Raw genomic sequence first — 23,115 nt, 5'->3', positions numbered from 1 at the left:
AGAGGGCTTCTGAAAGCCAAGCGCAGGTGCTTAGGTGGTGAGCACACAAGCCATGGTGGGCCCAGGAGGTCTGTGGACAGCGGGACAGCCACCAGGGAGAGGGACGGGGCTGGCAGGGTAAGAGCCAGCCGGGCTCAGAGGACACACAAAGGGGGAGCAGCTGCCTGGGCAGGGAGGGAGCTGGCTTCCGTTAGGATCAGATTCTGCTCTGAGTACGGAACAGTGAAACTTATGTCTTCTTTTCTCATCAGAGAAGTTGTAGGGTTACAGAACAATCGTATATAGAATACAGGATTCCCAGATACCTGTCAATAACCCTTTGCATGAGTGTGGAACATTTGCGCAATCAGGGAAAACACATTTTTGTCATTGTACTATTAACTAGTCCATGGTTTCACCTGGGGCTCTGTATTGTGTAGTTCCATGAATTTTTAAAATTTTATTTTTATACTAATACCATATATACAACCTAAAATTTCCCCCTTTAACCACATTCAAATATATACTTCAGTGCTGTTAATTACATCCACAATGCGCTGCCCTCACCGCCCCCCAACCGCACCACTGACTCTCTGCTCTAATATTTTTTCTTTTTTTTCCCAGCTACTTAAAAACTCAGCTCTCAACCCACTGAAGTGATTTCACAGCCTACTAATAGATCACACCCCCGTCTGCAGGTTACTGGAAGTGGGGGCACACGCTGACTGTGCAGCTCCGCCCTCCCCACTGTGTCCCAGAACTGCTCTGTCTTGTTCTGTCCCTATTAACCACTTCGGAAGGACTTGGGGTTTCGACTTTATCGGTGGTCCGGCGTCATAGGAACTACTGTAAGATCTTTGAGGGCCCTCACACAGCTCCAGGAAGGGGACGCCAGGCCCCAGGAGTCCAGTACCCAAGAACTGCCTTCCCGTCAGCCCCAACCCCCTCATATGCAGTCCAGAGCCAACCAAGCCATGGCATGTGTCAGTCCCGTGCCCAGACTGCAACCCCCGAGGCCTTTCATGTAAAATAATCTCATTGTGACTTCCCAGCCCCATTCACCAGTTGACAAAACCAAGGTTAGGAGTGGTTGAGGGACTTGCCCAAACATGGCAGAGGTGGGTGGGGGCAGCCCTGTCAGGCTTGGCCTTCGGGGTATGTGACTGCCCTTCCTGGCTTAGGGCTGCGGGCAGGGCAGTGGTGGGCCAAGAGGGGCGGTGGGCCAGGCGGCAGTGGTGGACCAAGGGGGGCAGTGGGCCAAGGGAGGCCACTGCCACTGAGCTCTGCTGCCTTCCAGTTTTCACAGCCCAGGGCAAGAGACATGATCTCAGCTGAAGTCAAAATCAGAAAGCTAGAGGGAATTACCTTGGGTTTCGGGGAGGCTGCTGTTCTCACCTTCACCCGAAACTTCCGAAAAGCATGCTCATTTTGAGCAAAATCATTTCCTGGACAAAAGCCTGTAGCTTCGCTGGGCCGAGCAGGTGTAGCTGTTTGGAATGTGTTGTTTTCCTTGCAACTGCACAAAAGCAGCCCGTGCTCAGAGCCCCTCAGGGTCTTCAGGCTGCCCCCTGCCACCCCATCCCCCTGCCCCCACCCCGCCCCCACCCCTACCTGTACCACGTCCTCACAGCATTCTCCACCCCCACCCCCGCCAGGCCCAGCCTCCAGGCCCCACCCTGAAGCCCTCCACTAGCCACCGCATCCTCACCCGTCCAGGATCAGCCAGCTCCACTTCCTCCAGGAAGTCCTCCACCTCTGTCCTCCGAGCTGTGATGTCTGTGCCATCGCCTGGTGCAGATCCCATGGCCCGGGATATAGGGAGTATGTTCGTCCCAGTCCCGGTGGGCAGTGAACACTCATCCATCTGAGAGCAAGTTTCTTGGCATGGCCCCCATGTTGGAGACTTAGTGTCCAGTCTCCAACTGGACACTAGAATGAGAGACACACTGGCCCTCCCATCACAGCTCGGAGCCTCCTGCAGGCCTCTCACTGGGTAGTGTTGGCATTTAGGAGGGACCAGTCTTCGCCCAGGGGTGCCTTCCTGGGCATTGGAGGGTGTCAAGCAGCAGCCCCAGCTTTGGCCCACTCAATGCCAGAAGCACCCACACAGCTCTGACAACCAAAACCATCTCCAGATATCCCTTGGGGGACAAAGCTGCCCATGGCTGAGAATCACTGACTAGTGGAAAAGATTGAGGATGCCCATTAGACAATTGCAAGAGAAATGTGTAATTGCACTTGCTAAATGCCCCGCAGCTTCCATATTGCTAGCCCTGGAAGAGGAGCTACTTTACAGATGAAGACACAAGCTCCGAGGGGGGGGGGGGGGGGCCGGGGATGCCTTAGCTTCAGAAGGGAGGTGGCCTCCAGGTCCCAGCTATGGTTGGCAATGCATTAGAGAGGGGTGTTACTGGCATATGCAGGCTGCAGGGGCTCCCCAAGGACTCAAAATTCATGAACAAGGACTCCCCTTTGGAGCTTAGGCTGCAAACCCAGCGCCTAGTGGAGTAAGGGAAACTTGGGATCCCCGAACAAGCCCCGGGCCACAAAGTGTGAGAGCCTGTGTCCATCAAGGAGGGCCTGGGCATGGAGGAAAAGGAGGGAAACAGATTCTGGCTCTGCTACTCCGAGCACTGCCCAAGGTGTCCTGGCTAAGCAAATGTGAATGGGGTTGGAGAGGGCTTCCTTGGCCAAGCTGCCCCAGAGTGGGCATGAAAACGCAAGAAAGGGGCAGGGTGGTAGCGGCTGAGCTACGGGCCATCTGGCTGGACTCCCTGGGTTTGGATTTTGCGAAGGGCTGATTTTATGGGTGTAGTGGGGCCTAAGGCAGAGAGGTCAGCAAGCTTTTTCTGTATTCAGGGCTAGATAGGAAATAGTGTCAGCTTCGCAGACCCTACGGTGTCTGTCACGAGGACCAGCCCTGTGGCTGCAGCACAAAAGCAGCCAGAGGCGATATGTAAATCCGTAGCTAGGTCCCAATAACATTTTATGCAGAAATAGGTGATGGGCCAGATTTGGCCTGTGGGCCGGATTTGCTGACGCCTGGTCTAGGGGAACCACAAGAAATAGTGCAGGGATCAGAACAAGCAAGACCAGAACTGTCACCACCCTCAGCCTAAGGGACGAGGGAGAGTGGTTACTGTCCCCAGGGGGAGTCATGCGGTATCCTCTGCTTGGGGAGAGACAGAGCCACCCCAAGGCCACCCTACGGGGAGAAAAGTGGGGTGTAAACACCCCACCCTCTACTTCCTCCCTCCTTAGAGCTCCTGCTGTGCTTTTCATTGGTAGCTCAGCTGGAAGCCAGAGGGCTGGCGTGGGGGGGGGGGGGGTCAGGGTGTGGGGGGCAGCTGCACATGGTCCCTAGAGGTCACACTCCTCAGAAGGAGGCCAGGGACAAGGTGGAGGCACCTGCACACAGGTGAGTCTCAGCCATTACTCTTAAGCAGCCTTGGGGGAGAGCCCCTTCTAGACATCTCTCAGCTTCCTCCACTCACCCCCACCCTCTTGGCCATCTGCGTGATTGCTGCCCTAGTCACTTCACCACCTGGAGCAGCCAGACCATGCTGGGGACCCCAAACCTCTGGTGGGTTTGGCAGTTTTAAGAATGTATCATCAAAGTTTAAATCTCCATCCAGCAGTGAGCTGAGGGGAAGGCATGGACCACCAAATCAGGAGGTGAGACCTCCTGGACTGAGGACCAAGGCCAAGGCCAGAAGGATGAGTCACCTTTCCCCAGGCCTCCAGGACACTCCGCACCATTGCATGCCATCGAATCAGCTGCTGGGAGGCAGGTCCCTAAGAGGAGGGGACGCAAGATGACCTTGGGAAATAGCAGCTACTCCAGGCCAGCCTCTCCCTTTGAGAGCACTTCCTGTCGTCCCCTTATTAGAGCAAAGCCACTCCAGTCAGCACAACAGTTGGCATTTATGTGGCGCCGATGGTGTGCCAGAGCCTTATCTAAGCACTGTGCTTGGATGATACTGTGCAGTGGATACTCCTGGAGCATCCGGGTGAGGCAGGAATGATGGATAATTATGGCTGAGGATACTGGAATTCAGAAAAGAGAAGTTCCTTCTCCAACATCACCCAGCCCATCAATCACAGAGTCAGGATTTGAACCCATTTCCTAGCCCATGTATGCTCACCTCTCAAGGCGTATTTCCCAAAGTTTTTCCCCCTTTCTCCTTCTCATCTCCAAACGCCACCCTCCCCTTCTCCTCCAGGCCAGCCTCTCTCCAGGGACCCTGTCTGGCCCAGTGATGCAATAGCCCGAGGCAGCCTTGCAGTTGAAATGTCCTGAAATGCCCAGCACAGCAGCCCATCTGCTTCCTCTGCTCACTGCCTCCTGCCTCGGTCAAGGACCAGAGCAAATGTGCAATGACACCAAAGCAACAGTCATTTTATTTCTGGGCTCCGGATTTCTAACTGGCTGGATTGCTCAATGCCTCACTTCAGACCCGGGGAGCAGGGAAGAGGTCATGCGAAGATAACATCTGGGTCTGCAAAATGCACTGTGATTTCTTCCCCCAGGAAAGCCTTTCAAGAAAACAGCCAGTGTCCCTCCCTCGTGGGTTGCTCTGAGGGATTTTTAATTTCAGGTTTTTATTGTTTCTAACTCCCCTTGGCCTTCAAAATTGTTTAAAGGGAAAAAGGGAAGAGGCTGAGTCCTCCATGCCAGGTCCTTGGTTTAAGTGTGTGTGGTCCTCATAAAGCCAGGAGCCGCAAGGCTTAGTCTCAGAGGAGAAAACATGGCACAGCCACCAACTGTCAGTTCAAATTAGCTTTAAAAAAAAAATGAGCTAGAATCCTCCATTTGCATGTGTTGAGAACCACCCGAGGTCTGCAGAAGGCCATCTCGTCTCCTGTCGCCTCCACTGGTCGTGTCCTAGAGGCCCAGCTGTGGCACTTTCCCTCCCAGCCCTGCCCCTCCCTTCCCTTCATCTTATATCCAGATTTTGAGCCTCTAACCCAGTTCCCCTTTGGCAGCCAAAAAGAGGGGTCTGGGGGCGCTCTCGCCCTTGCAGTAATAATTCCTGCCCTGAAGCTTGGCTTAGCCACCACCCCCTGCTGTTTTCCTCTTTTTTTTTTTTTTTTTTTTTTTTTGTTATAATAGGGAGAATGGGGCAGGAAGGGAGCACCTACTATGTGCCGGACAGCTGCAAACACCATTTCCTGCATCCCTTCCTTCCTCCCACAGTCTGCACAGGACATGCCTGTCAGAGCCTCTCCCCTTACAGCACATCGGCCGCCCCAGCCTGAACCAGCCAGTCACCCACGCCCATTCACTCAGCAAGCATTAACTGAGTGCCACCACATGCCAGGCCATGCGATGGGGGCTGGATTGAGTGGGAAACAAGGCCAGCAATCCTTGTCCTCCACAGGAGAAGACAAAGCCCAATTGCATTACAACGATTCAATGTCTTGCTATTGTGATTAAGCAATAACAACACTTTTTAGTGCCTTCTGTGTCCCAGGTACTCGCTAAGTCATTCAATGCTCATAATAGCTACTACTCTCAGCCCCATTTTACACATGAGGAAACTGAGGCACAGAGAGTTTAAGTAACGTTCTCGAACCCACACAGCTGATAAGCATGGAGCTGGCACGTGCACCGATTGGAAGCCCGCACTCCCCATCACGACCCGCCATCCGTCTCCATAACAACTGCTGCACTTCACACAGCTGACGCCTTCGGGCCCCACCATGTCCAGTCACCCTTCCCTTTCCAGCGCATGCGGCGACTCCCAGAAGCCAGCACTGGCCTCCCGGCGGCTGAGGCCTCTCGCTGGCCTCCCACAGGTACAGCTGGTAGGAAGTGCAAGTAGCTCACCTGGGAGCAGCCCCGAGCCAACCCCCGCAGGAGCAGAGGTACAAATACCCCTGGTTATGTGGGCTTGGCCAGCTTCCAAAGTTTCCCCCAGGTTCAGCCTCCTGGAGCCCACAGGGGCACAGGCATGACTGTTGGAGGTCATGGCCTCCTCCCAAAGAAATCATTTGCGCTTAAATCCTTGGGGTTGGGCCTTTCTTGGGGAATCCAGACCGGACCCTGCACAACCTCTGCACAGGGAGTGCTCACTCGGATGAACAGCTCATTGCTTGCCAAGCTCTGTTATAAATTGCTGGGATGTGTTAGCTCAGTCCTCACAACAAGCTGACAGATGGGAAACTGAGGCACAGGGCATTTAAATAACCTGCACTCACCCACTCGGCTGAAAGCGGTGGAGCTTGAAGTTCCCCCTGGATGTCCTGGCTGCAGAGTCTGTGCCTTCAGCCACCAGGGACCTTGTCTCCATGTAATGAGAACAACCCTCACATTATGATGAGATCCTCACACAAGGTATTGTATTAGCCTGAGCTTCAGGGATGGCTTCCTGGAGGAAGCAGTATTTAAATTTGAACCTGAAGAGTGAGGAAGAGGTCATAGTGTGTCCAAAGGGCCTGAGGTAGGAAGGTACCTGCGAGGGACAGGAAGATTCTATGAGTTTGGATTTCATGGAGTGGGAGAGGGTCTGGAGAGGGCCAGGGCTGAGAGCCAGGACCTGCTGCTGTCCACTGGAGGGAAGGTTCCCTTCGCCTGGCCTGGAACTGATAAAAGGCCACCTTCTCCTTTCTGAATCTTAAAATATCTTCTCTGAAATGCCTTTCTAGTAGGTCCCCAGGCCCTTGAAGGGCAGCCTTCTTTGTACAGGGTGGTTTCTTTCTTTTCCAACTTCCAACTGACATGCCAGGGTGGATTCCATGTCCAAGACCCTCACTCACTTTGAGTGAGATTTCAGCCACCCCAGCACTCACTTTGAGTGGGATTTAAGCCACCCCAGGGCTGCCCCACAGCCGTCCAGGCAGACTCTCAACACTTCCCATCTCTGACTGTCGGTCTTAGATACAGTGCCCCAGGGCCATCAGTTCTGAGTCACCCCAGCCTTGCCCCCAGAGGCCTGGAAGCTCCTGTGCAGCTAGAACTCCTGGCTCCTGGTCCACAGTTCCTGGATCTCTAAGGCGGGGAGTTGGCTGGCCCAGTCCTCCCTGCCCTCCCTGCAGCCAAGCCCCAGCTCCCCCAATGCCTCCACTCTCCACCTCACTCACATGCCCACCTCACCCAGGGCTGGACCCACCTGTACCACCTGTGGTTCTAGAAAGATCTGTGGGCCCCCGCCGGGGTTTTAACTGACCTGTGGCATGCTATTGGAGCATCTGATTAGTGTGTGCATGTGTGTATGCGTGTGAGCGTGCACCTGTGTGCCTGTGTGTGCATGTGTGTACACTGTGTGTGAATGCATGTGCACATGTGTGTATGAGTGTGTGACCGTGGGCTGCTTCATCCTTCCTGTTCTTGGTCCATTTATCCAGGAATCATCTCATCCATTCCCAATCCCCCTTCCCTTTCTCTCCCTCCCCTTAATAAAAATACACCTCTGGATTTGGAGTGATTAATCATTTTGGAAATAGATAGCAGTGATGGTCACACAACATTATAAATGCAATTAATGCCACTGAATCATACACTTAAAAATGGCTAAAATGTCAACTTTCATGCTATATATATATATATATATATATATTTTACTACAATTTAACACATCTTGAGACTTTATAAACAGATGCAGATTCTGCAGCAATAATAGAGTCCCAGCCTGCCAGCTGGGGCCAAGGTAAACATCAACCCCCACCCCCAGCCCCACCCAGTGGTTCAGTAGAGGGGATCTCATGGATTACAAGGGTGAATGTGGGACCAGGAGACCCCCCCCAGGCCCCACCTAGAGATGAGTGACAGGTGGAAGCCACTGTGCCCACCAGGCTTGACGGACCAACCGGTGTGGCAATGCGGGGCTCCCAGAACCCAGAAGCTGCTCCCCCAGGGGGGCAGGGACCAGGGTTGAGTGCAAGCCACTATCAGGGACACCACCCAGACAGGGAGAGCAGGAGAAAGGCCCAACTGCCCCCCACCCCGCCCTCCAGGCCCCTCCCTGGCAAGTCCACTGGTGTCCGGCTCCCAGGACCTGAGACCTACGTTTGCAGCCGTGGCCCCAAGTGGAGGAATCAAGCAGGGCTCCCAGCCAGGCACTGCCTATCCAGCTCCTATTGCACCCATGAGGCAGGTATTGTTGTTCTCACCAGTTCACGGGCGAGGAAACTGAGGCAGGGCCAGGTTACATGACTTATGGCTAATGGGAGGCGTGGCTGATCTAGGCAGCCTGGGGGCAGCCCCCACTCTTAACCACCTTCTCATGTCAAACAGTCCTGTACAGCCAGAGCTCTGCTGTATCACAGGCTCTGCCGCCCAGAGAAGCTTGTAAATGATTCCCTAAATAATGCTAGAAGAACCTACTTTCCTCTGAAATTTAGGTTTCTCTCCAGGTCTCCTTTCCCCCAACCTACCTGCTCGGGTGCTTTCTCCTCAGAGGATGGATGTGCTGGGCATCAGGTACAGCTCCATCCAGCTCCGGCACATATTGGCTGTGTGACCTCCAGCAACTCATCAAACCTCTCTGAATCTTTGCTTCCTTGTCAGTAGAATGGGGACAACAATGCCCCCCTCCAAGGCCATTGGACTGATTAGAAATTAAAAGTGTAAATGTCAGGAGGGGCATTTTCTAAAGGGTGTTCCAGGAAGAGTTGCTGCAAGGAGAAAGGTCTCGCCTTGATTCCCCTTTCTAGCTAGTGCCACCAGGATCCATTCTCCCCTCAGGGATGCCTGGAATACTCTTATCTTTTCCAGCCTCCCCTGTAGCTCAGAATGGCCAGTGAGATGTCAACACAAGGGCTAGTGGCAGTTCCTGGGAGCCTCCTACAATAACAGCTGGTATTTGGCATTCGCTCCCTTCTTCCTCACTCCCACCCCTCCTCTGTCCTGCTGCTGGGAATGTGGAGGAAGCTCTTGCAGCCATTTTGAGCCAGGAGGTTGAGGCTACCCTGAGGGACAATGGAGCAGATGCCAAGGTTACTTAGCCCTAACCAAAACGTTCCCCCCTTGTCCCCTCCTCCCCCTGGTGGGGAGGGAATCTTTTTTTGAAAGTAGCTATCAGAGTTATACTCAGAGAGGCGACTGATATCCACAAGAGAAGGGCTGGGTTCCTAAGATGAAAGAGTCGACTATCATGCTCCCAAGGAAAAGGGCTCACCTGCCTGGCTGTAAGTAAGGGGAGCAGAGTGGAGCCGGGGAGAGGGAAAAAGCAGGAAGGGAGGGAGTCAGGGAGAGAGGGACAGAGGAGAGGGAGGAAAGGAAGGTGGGATGGAGAACAAGGGAGAAGATGTTTCTGGGGACGAGTGGCCATGCAAGTCTCCCCTACTGTTTAAGCGAAGACCCCAGATATTGCGGAGAGACAAAGGCCAGCAGCCTGGTGCCCTGTCCATGTTCTGACCCACAGAATCTGTGAGCAAGATAAAATGTTGAGTTTCTTACCACCTCTCAGAAGAGATGACTGCAACCAGCCGGCCCCAGTAGGCTCTGCCTAGACTGCCAGGCCTGGTGGGAACAAAGCAGGAATCACACACATGTGGCTGTCACCCCCTTCGGGGTCCCAGCTGGATTCAGAGAGAGATCAGCTCCCGCAGGGGTCGGCTGTGTCCACCCGTCCACGGGCATTGTCTAAGACAGGGCATCAGACCCAGCGAGTTAGGGAAATGTTGCATTAAATGGGTTTCTTACTACGAGAGGGACCTTGTGATGTGCCAGTGTAGAATGTACATGACCGAGATGAAAATGTCCTTTCTGTACCCTGTTTTTCCTCCCACTTTTACAAAAATAGCCAGATTTCCCATTGAGAAACTTCCCTTATCCCCATATCTCAGCTCACTGCGTTGTTAAAAAGTCATTGATTATTGATCATTTCTTAGAAAGGGTGGTGAAAATATTTCTGAGTACTGAGCTGCAAAACTTTCTATTGTGGAGGGTGTGGATCCCGCAGGGAGGAACGCCTTCCTGTTTCCCTCAGGCACATCTTTATGGGCAGACAGTCCCACAGCAGACCCAGAGCCCTGCCCAGACCATCCCTTACATAAGGGCTCCCCCAGAGACACCACGGCTCTTGTCCCCGGGGTCTCTACCTTCAGCCATTTGGGCATTGCAAAGGAAAACAAAATTGTGCATCTCAGATGGATTTTGCAAAAGTTAGATTGCACTGAACTAAGTGGCAATCACTTGGAAAGTGGAAATGCCTTCGTTGTTTGAAAAATGTGTTTAAAAGACAGAGTCAAGTCTACTTTACTTTCCAGAAGGTTTCAGCTTCCCTTCATGCTCCATAAGCTGATCTGTTCAGAGAAGGGCCAACATTTCCAAAATTAGTTCACACTTAGGGCCCTGACAATGTTTTCTAGAACCCCTGGATATTCCTGAAGCATCCTGTGCCCCAATCCCCTCCTCTGTAAATAAGAACACTTCTCAACCTCTCCTCTCCCTCTGAGGGGGCTGCAAGAAATTGAGGGATTTGCCAACTGCCTGCACAGGAGTGTTGAGCTCTTGGGAGATGCAAACGACATCAAGTTTCCATATTTGGCCCTGAATCCATGGAACAGAAAAGAGCTTGCTTATAAATAAAATTCCTAGCTACAGTGTGCGGGAATTAATGTGGCTTTCATTGCCAAGTCTTCTAAGAAAATCCCACTGTCCTCTTCCCTGAGGAGTTAGCAAGCCAGCGAGCTCAAGTATTGCAGCAAGATCTTGTCTTGAAGCCTCTCACAGGAAGCTGCGCCCTGGTACACAAGGGGCCTGCGGTCAGCCAGACACGGGCCTTTGCCTCAGTTTCTTCGTCTGTAAGGCGGGAATGAGAATGGCCACAGCCTCGCTGGGCACACGAGTGGGTGGGAGGGGGACTGTGCACTGCCTTGCGGGTGGCGTGTGTACCTGCATTTGGGTCACTTTGTCCTGAGTTACTCGGGAACACGTCCCACTGGACTGTGAGTAAACTCCAGGAGGCCCGATGGGTCCCTCATGCCCCCACTCCATCCCAAGGGTCCACCATAATGAGCGCTCAAGGAAGAAGTGTCTGAAGGGAAAGATGCCCCACCACGTGGCCCTGCCTGCCTGGGTGGCCCTCCTCCAAAAGCACTTCCAGTAGCTTCCAGGACGGCGCTATCAGGGCCAAATGCTTCCTTTCTCCCCATCCTTTAGCAGACTCATCAATCAGTTCCCAGAAACCCAAACAGGCCCTTAGCTTTTAATTAAAACATGATGTGCCCCCACGACCCTGAGGCTTTCTCCAGGAAATTCTGAATGGCTAGGGCAAGTCTTCATACATTTTCAATATGGTTTTGGGGATAACAAAAAAAAAAAAATCTTTAAAACCCCAATGCAGGCTTGTTTTTTAATTCTCCCTCAGAAGGATCTAGAACCTAATGAAAATGATCAAATATTTGATGGTGAATAAAATAAAAAGGAGCACATGTCAGCTTTTTTTAAAAAAGAGCATTTTATTTTAATAATGAATAAAAGATCAATATACTTTTTAAATGGATATAAAAATAAATATTCATTCAACATATTAAAGATGTGTGCTTTTACATTCGAGTTGGAGACTAAAGTCTATTATCATAAACACTTCGAAAAATAGGCCTGTTATTCTTAAAAATATAATGCTTGCTTTGTTGGCCAAAGGTGAAAAGCTGTTTTTGCTGGAATTTCCCTATATTCAAATGTGAATTCATACACATCTAAAGGATCTATAATTATTGCCTCCTACAACATGTGGCATCTATGTCACCTTCATAAATTAGCAAAGGAAAAGTACACAACCTTCTTCGGTTCACCAGGCTTTAAATCAGTGACTCCATTCACGGTTAGAGGTCACAGGGTTGGCTGAGCTGGGTAATCTTGTCCCCAAACCTAACACCTTCTTCCCTTCTGGAAACGAAGGTTGACTGGTAGGGCCCCTTCCACCCTGAGTAAAGGACAGTGGTGCCCCAGGCTGAGTTAAAAAGGAGAAAGAAAAGAGAAAAGCTCTTCTTCGCCCCACTCTGGAGGGAGTAGAAGGCTGTCTACACCAACTTCGGAAGTGACTCAGCCAAGTCTACAAGTCTGCACTGGCTCACATCCCTAGCAGAAGGGGTGCGCCCGGAGGCACCCAATGGACACTGTCCAGTCTCTGCCATGCAGGTGGATTACACAGACACACTGACAATTTAACACAGAATGTTCTTTTAGAGGAAAAATGTCAAGTACTTTTTAATCATCTACATTTTGAAAGTGATTTTAAAATGGGTTTGGAGATACATCATATCACATGTTAGAAGGGGAACTAACCTCTGGATTTAAGCCTTCTGTAACTGTATGATTTCACGGTAAAAAATTTTGACCCAATTTTCAGTGGGCAAGTACCCTGTCTGCTAATGAATAGAGAAGGTTCTACCGGGACTAACGCTGAGACTTCTCCATTGGGGCCCACATTTTACTGTTTGGCTGAAGGGCAGAATGTGGTGGAGAGGGGGCCATCTTGAACCTCGAGGAGCATTAGGGGTTGGGGGAATTAAATGATCTCCTGGAAGGCATGTCCCCTACACGGTCCACTGCATGATCCTCAGGGACAGTGCAGGGTGAGAAGCTAACCCGCTCCACCCATTCCAGCCTGCGCTGGGCCTACCAGGAGCTGAGGAACGGGTGGGCTGGATTCAAGGCACTATCATCAAAATGCTCATGGGAGCCACAATTACTTCTTCAACTTGTGGTTTATAGCCTAGCCACTTGGAAAAAAAAAAAGATTCAAAGCAGTTTACAATAGGACACATAAAATAGGGCAATTAAAAGTAAAAAAAAAAATTAAACAGATCAAAACCATTTAGAAAAATATAAAAGAGAGAGGTATCTGGAATGATTTAATTACAGAAGTGAAAAAAATAAGTTGATCTCTAAGCTTCCTAGACAGAAAGCCACAAAGAAAATGTTTTCATCGTCTGAAGATAAAAGCACACCAGTTCACCTGGCAATGGAGATGTTTCGCTAGCACTGAATTCTAGGAAGAATATACATTCTTCCAACAAGCCAAGAGTTTTATGTTCACTTATTACAGGATGGCTGGTATCTAAATATTTTTAAATCTTATTAAAATGCTTAAAAGTAAAAAGATACTTTGCATAGAATCAAGCATATGAAATCATAAATCTATAGCTTAAACAAAGTTGGAGACCAAAACAGCCTTGTTTTTCACAAGGTAAACTTACACTTCAAATGTCTTTACTTGAAGCAGGTATTTGCTAACAATATTGAATACCAAGTCTTTGGGAATGTCAATTATCCCAAAATGCAGAATCAGAGCAACTAATGATAATTTGAAAAATGCAGAAAAACTTTTTTTTTAGTCACAGGTGTTGGTTACAGCATTCAGACCACTTGGTATTGGTTTCCAACATTTATATTTAAACAGCAGAGCTGTGACACAATTTTGTTTGAAACTTCAACCCCGCAAAGAATGCCCTTACTAAATTAAGAGCAAAGTAAGCTGACAGGCCCCAAGTCAAACGAGGACCTACAACCTTCAGTAACGACAACAGTAATTGTACTGAGGAAATGTGAGGTGCGGCTGGGGTGGACCGCAGGAGAGACTTAAACAGTGATCTGTTGGTTTTCTCTGAAAAAGGGTCTCTGGTGTGAGGCACAAATATCCGGAAACATCCGGAACACCTGGTCTGGCTGGGACTCCTCGGGAACCTGCATCACAGAGCCGGCACCACAGCTCTTCCCAGCTTCCTCCACCAGCTGCCGGACATAGAGTTGCTCAATCTAAAGGGATCACACACAAGGTCAGAGATGGAAGTGGGAAGTGAGATGGGGACTTACTTTGACTCTAACCAGATTCTCTGTTTACCCTGGTCCAAAGCTATCTTTCCTGAAGTTCCGTATAGTACCACAGGAGTGAACCCAGAATAGGCAGAATGTGGAGAAAGGGCAGATGGAGTTATTGCAAAGACTCTCCTGGATACCCTCCCCAAAGTGTCCCAACCTAGGTGGTCAGGGCCCAGAATTCCACCATTAGAGTTTCATTTCTTTGACTATAGTCAAATAAGGGCATACAAAACCTTAACCTGTCAGTTAGAACTTAAGGCAACCAAGCAAGTGGAATATTTACAGAGAGGAGGTTTTGATTAAACAAAGAAAGAAAGAAAAACAAAAACAGCAGATAGTGAGTCTCAGAATATGAGAAGCCAATTCAAAGAGGACAAGAATCCACTTTCCCCCAACTTGAAGGTCTTGCCAGGCTGGCACACACATGGTGCACCCCCAGTCTTTGCTGCCTCTTCTCCAGCCCAAGTATGAACTTGATCCTACTGTGAGGGTCAAGGAAATTTGAATATAAGCCTCAAAAGTGCCCATTCTTACCTGCACGAGAATGAGTTTGGAACGCAAAGGAGCCATATCAGGGAATTCTTCTCCAAAGCAGAGCACAACCCTGCTGTCTGGAAGCCGGCTCTGGCTGTTATAGAACTGCTGCAGCTCTGGAAAAACATGCCCAGGGGTGTTCACAAACAGCCGAGGGGTACTGGGAGACTGGGAGGTGAGAGCTGGCAGGGACAGACGGACTTCTTCTTCCACAGAGGAGGCTTAGCCAAGGAAAGGCACCGGCCACTGCAGAACATGGTCTCAAACCAGTGGCCTTTTGGCCAAACTTGAACCAGGGACCTGTTTGGCCATTTCCAGGTGATTGTTAGCTTTTTAAATACCTGGATTTGAACTCCTCTCAAAGTGGTCTGGCATTTGGGATACGCCACTCCCCAAAACCTCATGCTCAGACACTCATGCACAGGACCTGTCCCGCCCCTGAAAGCTCCTGAGTTTGCAACCCCTATAAGAAGAAACAGCCTGTGCTGACACGCTAGGCCAGAGGTTCTCACAGTGGGGTCCCCAGACCAGCAGCCTCAGCCTCGCTGGGAACTTGTGAGAAAGGCAGACTCTCAAACCCACCCCATCCTCTTGGAATGGGAGGCCCCGGGGATGGGGCCCATGTTCTGTGTTCTAACATGCCCTGGGGGGGGGGGGGGGGGCGCGGCAGCAAGCTCAGGTGTGGGGAGCCCTGGCCACACCAACCCCCTTCACCAGGCAAACTCTTCCGCACCCTCCCACCCGGGCTCACATCTTCTGCCCCCGCCCCACCCTGCCAGGCCCCCTCCTCCAGGATGCTGGCCAGACTAAGCCCAGATGGTAGGATGGACATGACACCACCTGCTGGCCCGTGTTGGAGAAGAGCAGAGAGCTTTGGAAGCGCAGAAAAGGGAGCAAAAAGCAAACCTTTGAGGTGGCCAGATGTATTGACTTTAGACCTCTCATCATTCTAGAAGCTCAGACACCCAGCCGTGATATCCTAAACTTACACCTCACAGAATAACAGGCGCTAACACGCAGCAGCTACGCGTGCAGACGCTGTCATCAGGGTGCAGTGTGTATGATGACACAGATGAAGTCAGCCAACCTCAAACGTGCCCATGAGCCCCGGGGACCCTGTGAAGATGCAGACTGAGTCGGGTTCCAGAGGCCTGGGCTGGGGGACAAGAGTCTGCATTTTGAATTGGCTCCCAAGTGCACACTCCACACTGCAAAGTGTTAAGTTTCTAATCCTCAGGAGAACCCTATGAGAAGTGCTACATCAGCACCCCCACTTTGTTTCAAAGCTGGTCCCCAGGATCATTCTGCAAGAAAGGACAGAGGCAGGATTCACAGCCAGGCAGGCAGGGCCCCAGGCCAGGCTAAGTCCCCATGTAAGTGTGTCCTTCCCCTGCCTCCAAGTGACCTGCAAGGCTTGGGGGACCCACCTCGGAAGAACTGGCTGGTATCGAAGACCTTGACCACCTCGTCACGCTCCAGCTTGTTGGGCCTGTCCTTGAAGACCACGGCGTTGCCGCTGCAGAACACACGGCCCTGGCATAGCCGCTTGACAAGCACACCCTGCCGGCTGCTGTGCAGGAGCACGCCCCGCTCCAGGTGCCCGAACAGTTTCCGGGTGACCTGCCTCTGCCGCTCGCTGGGGATGACATCGGCTGGCGGGAAGCAGATGAGCTCCAGGCCCTCGGGCCCGTACAGCTTACCGCTGGGCAGGCCGGGCTGGCTTAGGGAGAGGCGGCAGCCCTCGGGGCAGGTCGTGGTGGCCTGGCCCACCAGCTTGCCTCCGTAGTAGAAGCTGATGACCATCTGGGAGAAAGCTGCAGGGATAAGAGGGTGGTGGCGTCAGGGGACCCAGGGAGCTTCCTTGTCCTTTCTGAGCAAATGCCCAGAGGCTTTCTTTCAACACAACAGGGAGTCTTAACTTTGCTGTGCCTTTGCCCTCCTTGGCATTCCTGGGGAAGTTCATGGACCCCTTGTAGGAATAGTTTCTTAAAGCATAAATAGAGTACACAGAAATACTAAAGAAAGAAATTATTCAAAATTTTAAATACTGTCACTGTGCTAACTGTACTTCTCCATTAGCATTTCAAATGCAAGATCTGACAGCGGATCTAAAACTACTGTAATTTAGAAGTCAGGCAAGTGCAAGCGATATTTCAACAGCTGTAATTTCTTACAAAAATATGTCTGTCCCAGGCACAGCTAATGACCCTGGATGGTTACTTACATTCATAATTGAAGGAAGTGTGAACTTCCAATTCGAGGTTAGTAAAAATAAAGACATGACCCTTTCCTCAACAAATTCATGAATCCCCTGAGATCCCCTCAGGGTTCCCTGGGTTCCAGATTAAGGACCTCCGCAAAACCCTCCAACCAAGCCTGTTCTCAGGAAACGCTCTGAAAAACACCCCAACTAAGGCAGCGTTCCCCCAAATCCATTCTCCACATCACTGGGGAGCCAGAGGATGGTGGGACAACACGGCACGGAATCCCGAAGCAGTGAGTGCCCCCTCTGTGGTCCTTGCTCTTCAATGGCCTCATCAGACGCCAGTGGATGTTTCACACCTGATGCTCGACAACTCCCTTTTTCTTTATTGGCATGAGCAGACACAGGGAATCGGACCCGGGTCTCTGGCATGCTAGGTGACAAGTCTGCCACTGAGCCACTATTGCCCGCCCGACAACTTCCCTTTTAAACAAAGGGACTTAACTTGGGGCTCCGAGCCTTGGGCAGAGTTTCCTAACACTGTTCCTGGTTCTCACTGAATTTGTTTTTACCTCTGACCTCCCACTTGCAGCAGGCAACATTTGCTTTCCTTTCACAGGGAACAGCAGAGGATTCTCATTTAAAATAAACTTCAAGTTTTTAAAAAGTGAGCAGATCTGGAGAAAATTATGATGCCAAGGATAGTCCAGGTGATACCTGGGTACAAGAACTCATTATGAAGGTGGGGCTCAAGTGACTGAAGTTTGGGAACCCTAAACTAAGGTGAGAATGGAGGTAAGAGCTAAATGCAGGGATGCTACAGGAAGAAAATGCATTTTAATAGCCTTCAACTAAAAGGTACTAGTTACATGCACTAACAGTGAACAAGGCGAGTCCGAGGTGCCTTCTAAGTACCCCAGACCAGCAGTCCAGGGCTGCCTCCTTGAGCCACACAAGTTGTGAGCTGCCTAACTCTTTGTGCCTCCTAAAGCTGTGCAGTACATAACCTGCACAACCACCAGAGGCAGCCCTACGGGGACTGCTGTGGCTCCATCACCTGCATCAGTGCTGCATCCCCAAACTGGGCCCTGTTCAATCAATATCTGCTGAGACTACAATCAAAAGCCTCCCTCCTACCATTTCCGGGCTCTGCTTTAATTCCACACTGGAGCTAAAGGGGGTTCTAGAATCATGCACCACAGGGAGTCTGCTGCAGGTGCTCCTGCTCAGCCCTTTTATTTGACGCCCGGGGAAGTCAAGGCTCAGATAGGGCCACTCAGCAGTAGGTGGCCACACTGCCATTATCTGCACCCACCATCCTTCCTAAGGTGGTAAGTCTCTATCCCCTGAGGATGCAACACATTCCACTTCCTTCAGTCCTGCAGCAATTCTGTGAACTCCTTCCCAAATGAAAATAACCCTCCAGATGCCCCTGTCACCCCTGTGCCCCTCTGCTCTTCCATTCCCATGGCCTGGTCTCAGCTGCCCCTTGGCCCAGTCTCAGATGCCCCTTGACATGTGAACAGCCCATTTCACCAGCAGCAGCCAGCAAAGTGTTTTGGAGATGGCCCCAATGGGACCATTCTAATGACCACACAGGGCCATGGCCATCTAAGACCAAAGGTGTGAGGTGAAAGAGGCCTGAGTGGTGGATGCCTCACCTTATGGGTTAGAAGTGGAGGCCCAGCAAGGAGAAGCAGCTTCCCAGCACCCCCAGGAAGCCACTCACCCACCAAAGGCAGTTCTGCCAGGAATAGGGCCTGGCCACAGAGGTCATGTGGGAGAAAGGCCCAAAGCACGGACCAACCACCTGACTCGTAATCACAGTGCACTGCTGCCCAGCTGTGCGGCCCGGGACACGAGGCTTCATGGCTTTCTACCTGTTTCCCCATATGCAAAGTGAGGATAACAGCACTCGCCCCATCAAGCTGCTGTGAGGACTGGATGAGCTCGTATCTGCGCTGGATCATGCGAGCCCCATAAGAGTGGTTATTAAATAAATTGGAGTAACTGAAAAAGAGTATCAACGTGGCAGATGTGCCAGGTGCTCTCCCTGGCTTAGATTTCTGAGCACACTCCCTACAATCACCCTCTGAGGTAGGGGTTGGTATCATCATGCCCACCCCCCAGGTGAGGAAAGGAAGCACAGACAGGTGGAGGTGCTTACCCTTGCTGGCATGGTGAGCACCTGGTGGAGCCTGGATCCACTCCTCCCCAGCAGGGTGGCTCCTGGCCACGATCCTAAGCACCGGCCCCACAGTCAGCGCAACACCTCACTCTCTAAGAAGGATTTCAAGTGCACATAGTCATGGGCACTAGCTGGCAGCTGTAAGAGGGTTAGGACCAGCCAGCACAGCAGGATGGTGTTAACAGGGATTTGTTGCTAACATTTTATTTGGGAAGATTTTACATAAAAATCCAAACCCTGAGCCATTCCTGCCAACCCTAAAGAATACCTGGAGAGCATTATCTGAGATTCTACAAAGTTCCCATCCAGTAGGATTACTTTTCAGAAACCTACAACCTCCCAATGGGTTCCTAGGCCAGGTAAGTTCTGAAATGCAGAGGGGCCAGCTTCTCCAGAACATCAGATAGTTTCATCTCCCTACCCCATACTATCGACATCCTTTCCAACATGAAAAAGTTAGAATGGCAGAGCCCAAATACCCCTAAAGACTGGGAGAAAGATCAAAGGAGAAGGTGGAGTTATAACAGAGAAGACAGGATTTAACAAAGGAGTATGACTGCTAAACTATTCTACTGACATTTCTTTTTAGTCTCCTGTGTCTTGGAGCAGCTAAAGGAAAAACCTAAAATTGTAGAACTGTAACCCATAACAAACTCTGAAATCTGTTCTCTAACTAATTGTTGTGGTATGCTTTGAAATGTCTTCCTTTTTGGTATAAAATTATATTTTTCACTATTAAAAAAAAATCCAAACCCTGGCTTCTCTAGAAAAACTGAAAACCCATGTCTGGCCCAGCAAGCCCAGGGGGCAACAATCACTACCAAGCAACCCCTAGTGGCATGGGCTTCTGAGTTTGTCACAGTCTCCAGCACTCCTTGATGTCTTCCAGCTGCTCATTTTACTCATTGTTACCTGGTCCCTGTAGGGATAAGAATTAAGGACCCCTGGCACCAACATATTTACATACAGTGCTGTGGGGGTGTGTTTGGGTGAGCTGAACAGGGGGCTACCAAAAGTCCACAATTTCTGAAAGAATGTCTTCTGATTTTCCTTGCAGGAAGCAGGGGTCTATGAGTCTTCGAGAGCAGCTTTGGGATAATACAAGAAAACTTCCTCAAGCATCTTCCCCTCTCGTTCAGATGGCTCTCTTGTCCCCAAAAAGCACTGGTCAGCAGACCCTGGGGTCACAGCCCAGTGCTCACCAGGTCAACGGTTCAGTCCTGTGACCAAAAAGTCTGCTCTGCACAGACCAATGGAGCCCAGGCCGAGTGGAGCGCAGCAGCTGCACAGCTGACCTGATCTCAAGGACAGGCATGAAGCTGAGGGTGCCTGGGTTGAATGAGGCACTCCTGCTTACTGGCCTGGGACCCTGGGCGAGTGGTTCAACTCAGTTTCCTAGTCAGTGAAGCCGAGATGATCCCAGCCTCCACTCCTGGGGCCGCTCAAAGGCCACACAAGCTTGCTCAGTGAGGGGTGGTTTCCTCCTTGCTTTGGACTGCAGGTGAGAACTGCCTCCACCCCAGAAAAAATTCCCGTCCCTGATGGCCTGAGCAAGACATTTCTCCTCTGAATCTCGTTTCCTCATCTGTGCAGGGAGGCCCGAATCCCCAACCCTAAAATCTGTGACCTGTCTTAACATTTTATTTGGGAAGACTGCACGTAAAATTCCAAACCCTGGCTTCTCTAGAAAAACTGAAAACCCAGGTTTTCATGATGAGCTAATAAGTTTTCCCTTCTCACAGAGCCTTGCAGATGCGGAGGCCAATGCTGCCACTTCCTTTGCTTGAAAGATGGTGCCCGCAAGCCCTGAAAGCCATTCTCGTAGCTGCAGGAGCACTCAGACACCTCCACCGCTGCCATAACCAGGACCAGCACAGAGGCTCCTCACCCACAGGGACAGAGCATGGCCAGGACAGGCTGGAGGCTCCCCACTCTGCAACCTACGAACTACATAATCCTGGATTTCTGAGCCTGTGAAATAGGAAAATAACAGCACCTACTAAGAACTGGGGGAAGTGAAGGTCTAACTGAGATGATGCAGCCATGAAGAGTCTAGCATGATCCTGGCACCCAGCAGCATTCAATAAAGGTCAGCAACCATTACCGTCATCATCACCATCATCACTGCCATCATCTACCATCACCACCATCACCAACAGCCTGCCACAGCCACCATCACCACCATCATCATTGTACACTTGGTTGGGGAAGAAAGTAAGAGAAAATTGGCATCAGTAGCATTGACTGAGCAATTAAGCTCCTGCCAGCAAGTTTTCACAATCACCACATTTAACCCTCACAATACTACTGTGAGATAGGTATTATAATTATTCCCATTTTGCAGATGAAAGGCCTGAGGTTCTAAGAGGTCCAATGACTGCCCCTGGGATAGCACAGGAGAGGCAGAGCTGGGCCTTGAGTCTGTTTGTCCACATACTCTTTCCCCTACAGTTATACCTAAAAGAGCTCTTTGTATCTATTTGTTGGCCCAATCCAAGAAGACACACGAAAAGTATGGGCCTCCTCTTTGCTCCTGAACCAAACTGCAAGGAGGAAGAACCTGGTTTCCAACTTCTAACACCCAACTGGGTTTTGTGAAGAGTCTTCAAAGGACACCCCATGCCCCCAGCAGCCCAGAGCACCTGCCTACCTGAGTGATGCGTGTCGTAGGCTGCATACCCCGTGACCAGTGGCAAGGTTGCTGGAGAAAGAGAAGAGCTGATTCAGACCCACCCAGATGTTCTGTTCAGGGAACCAACCACCCGCTGCCTACTCCAGAAGATTCTTAAAAAGCCTCCCATGGCGTGCTCCTGAGGCCCCACCACAGGCTTCCGGCAGAGTCAGTGTTCTTCCCTTCCAGAGCAGCAACCCGTGTTACACAAACACAGAAAACCAGATCTCAACCAAAGCAGAATGGAGCAGGAGACTTCCTCTATGCTGTGGGATTTCTAGTCCGTGTGACACTGTTGGGCCACATCTCCTCCCCACCCCCCAAAGGCCAGCTCCCAAAATAGCACTGGAGTGCATGCCCCTCAGCCACGGCTTAACCCCACAGGGGATTTGAGGGTCCTAGTGAGCCTTCCCAGGGTCCTAGCTCAATAATGCCACCCCAAGGCCTGGCCATCCCTGAGACCTGCTAGGTCAGCTGTTGCCTGCTGGTCTCCCACAGGGGACAGTGGGGAGAAGGGTCGAGGGAGGAAGCAGAGTCGCTGAGGAGCCAAGAGGGTCTGGGTGTGGATGAAAACATTCAGTGTGCCTCATCCTAAACTGCCTCGTTTAACCCTCCTAACCCCTGGGGCCAGTCCTGGGGTCTCCATTTTATAAATGACCAAACTGAGGCCTCAAATTCACAACTTAAAACAATTCCCCCCTTCCTTGCCTGATCTCTCCTCCCTCCAGCTGGTTTGGGCCGTCTGAGACTCAGAGGGACTCCTGAATGTCACAACAGACTGGTTGACTTAAGGCCAAGTGCCCAGGCAAGGGGCCTGAGTGCCCAAGAGCTGTGCCTTCCTCGGACCTTAGAAAAGTCCACTGTGCTCCCTGTCCTCCGTGACCCCAGGAGTGTGGGGAGGATGGAAACACGAACCGTCTCTATCAGAAAAGCAGTGTGGGCCTTCACGGGAGGCAGAGGGTACGGCTGGGGCACACTGGGCTGTCCTCCAGGCTGGAATTCCAGATCTGTGTAATCGCCCTTAACCTGGAGCTAATAGCTTCAGGGCTCTGAGCTCAGGTGCCTTCACACAACATGGATGATAACAGCATCCTCACACTTGCCTTGGGTTGCCAGAACAGTCCCAGCCCCTGGCCCTCACCTGAGCTGGGCTGTTGTGCCCACCAGTCTGGGAGAAGCTGGCTCCTGCAGGCCTCTAGTGGGGAAGGGCTCCTTTTGATCATCCCCATGTACTCATCCACAGTGGGCTGTGCAGTAGGGGGATAAGAAGAAAGGAGAGCAGTTACCGAACTTCCAGTGTGGGGCTCCAGTGTTCATAAAACGAAACACATTTATCAAAAGCCATCTTGTCTTCATCGCATAAGACAAAAGGTAACTTTTACTTTGCATCTTGAAACACCATCAACTATAAATTCACCAGGCTTAGGGTCAAACCATGTGACTTAAATTATGAGCCTCTCTGGTTTATTAGCTTAGCTAGTTTATTGGCCTTTACATGGAATTGCCTGTTGCAAAAGCAAATGTACCAAATCACCCAGCTGCACATCTCAGTCCCATTCCAGGACACCAATGAACAGTGATGCAGCGCAAAATCGACTGTCCGTGGGCTTGGGAACCTCGCTAAATGAGCCACATGTAGATTGTCGAACTCTGGCCCATTCTTTAAAAGAGGGTGATAAAGCCAATTAGGAAACATTCTGAATTCTGATTTTCCTGTGACCCTGTGTGGCAATCCAATTATCCCACTCTCTTAGCTAGGTCGGCAGAAA

General features: G+C 50.9%; 1 protein-coding gene across 8 annotated transcripts in view; it reads right to left on the bottom strand.

Annotated features, from left to right (window-relative positions):
* Window positions 1–11,357: 11,357 nt before the first annotated feature.
* IRF8 (interferon regulatory factor 8) overlaps window positions 11,358–23,115 on the bottom strand; it is an 82,777-nt gene continuing 71,019 nt past the window's right edge. For 7 of the 8 annotated variants that reach the window (XM_077133227.1, XM_077133230.1, XM_077133228.1 and 4 more), the window contains 5 exons: window positions 22,488–22,593; window positions 21,326–21,376; window positions 15,712–16,098; window positions 14,285–14,400; window positions 11,358–13,687 (listed from right to left, as the gene is read on the bottom strand). In XM_077133227.1, the coding sequence (XP_076989342.1) occupies window positions 13,511–13,687; window positions 14,285–14,400; window positions 15,712–16,098; window positions 21,326–21,376; window positions 22,488–22,593 (837 nt within the window). In that variant the 3' untranslated portion in view covers window positions 11,358–13,510. The remainder of the gene's footprint in view (window positions 13,688–14,284; window positions 14,401–15,711; window positions 16,099–21,325; window positions 21,377–22,487; window positions 22,594–23,115) is intronic. The other variant, XM_077133225.1, reaches the window with a different exon arrangement.

The sequence above is a fragment of the Tamandua tetradactyla genome, chromosome 16 (assembly GCF_023851605.1).
Source record: "Tamandua tetradactyla isolate mTamTet1 chromosome 16, mTamTet1.pri, whole genome shotgun sequence".
Taxonomy (NCBI): Eukaryota; Metazoa; Chordata; class Mammalia; order Pilosa; family Myrmecophagidae; genus Tamandua; species Tamandua tetradactyla.
This window is presented reverse-complemented; position numbering and strand designations above follow the sequence as displayed.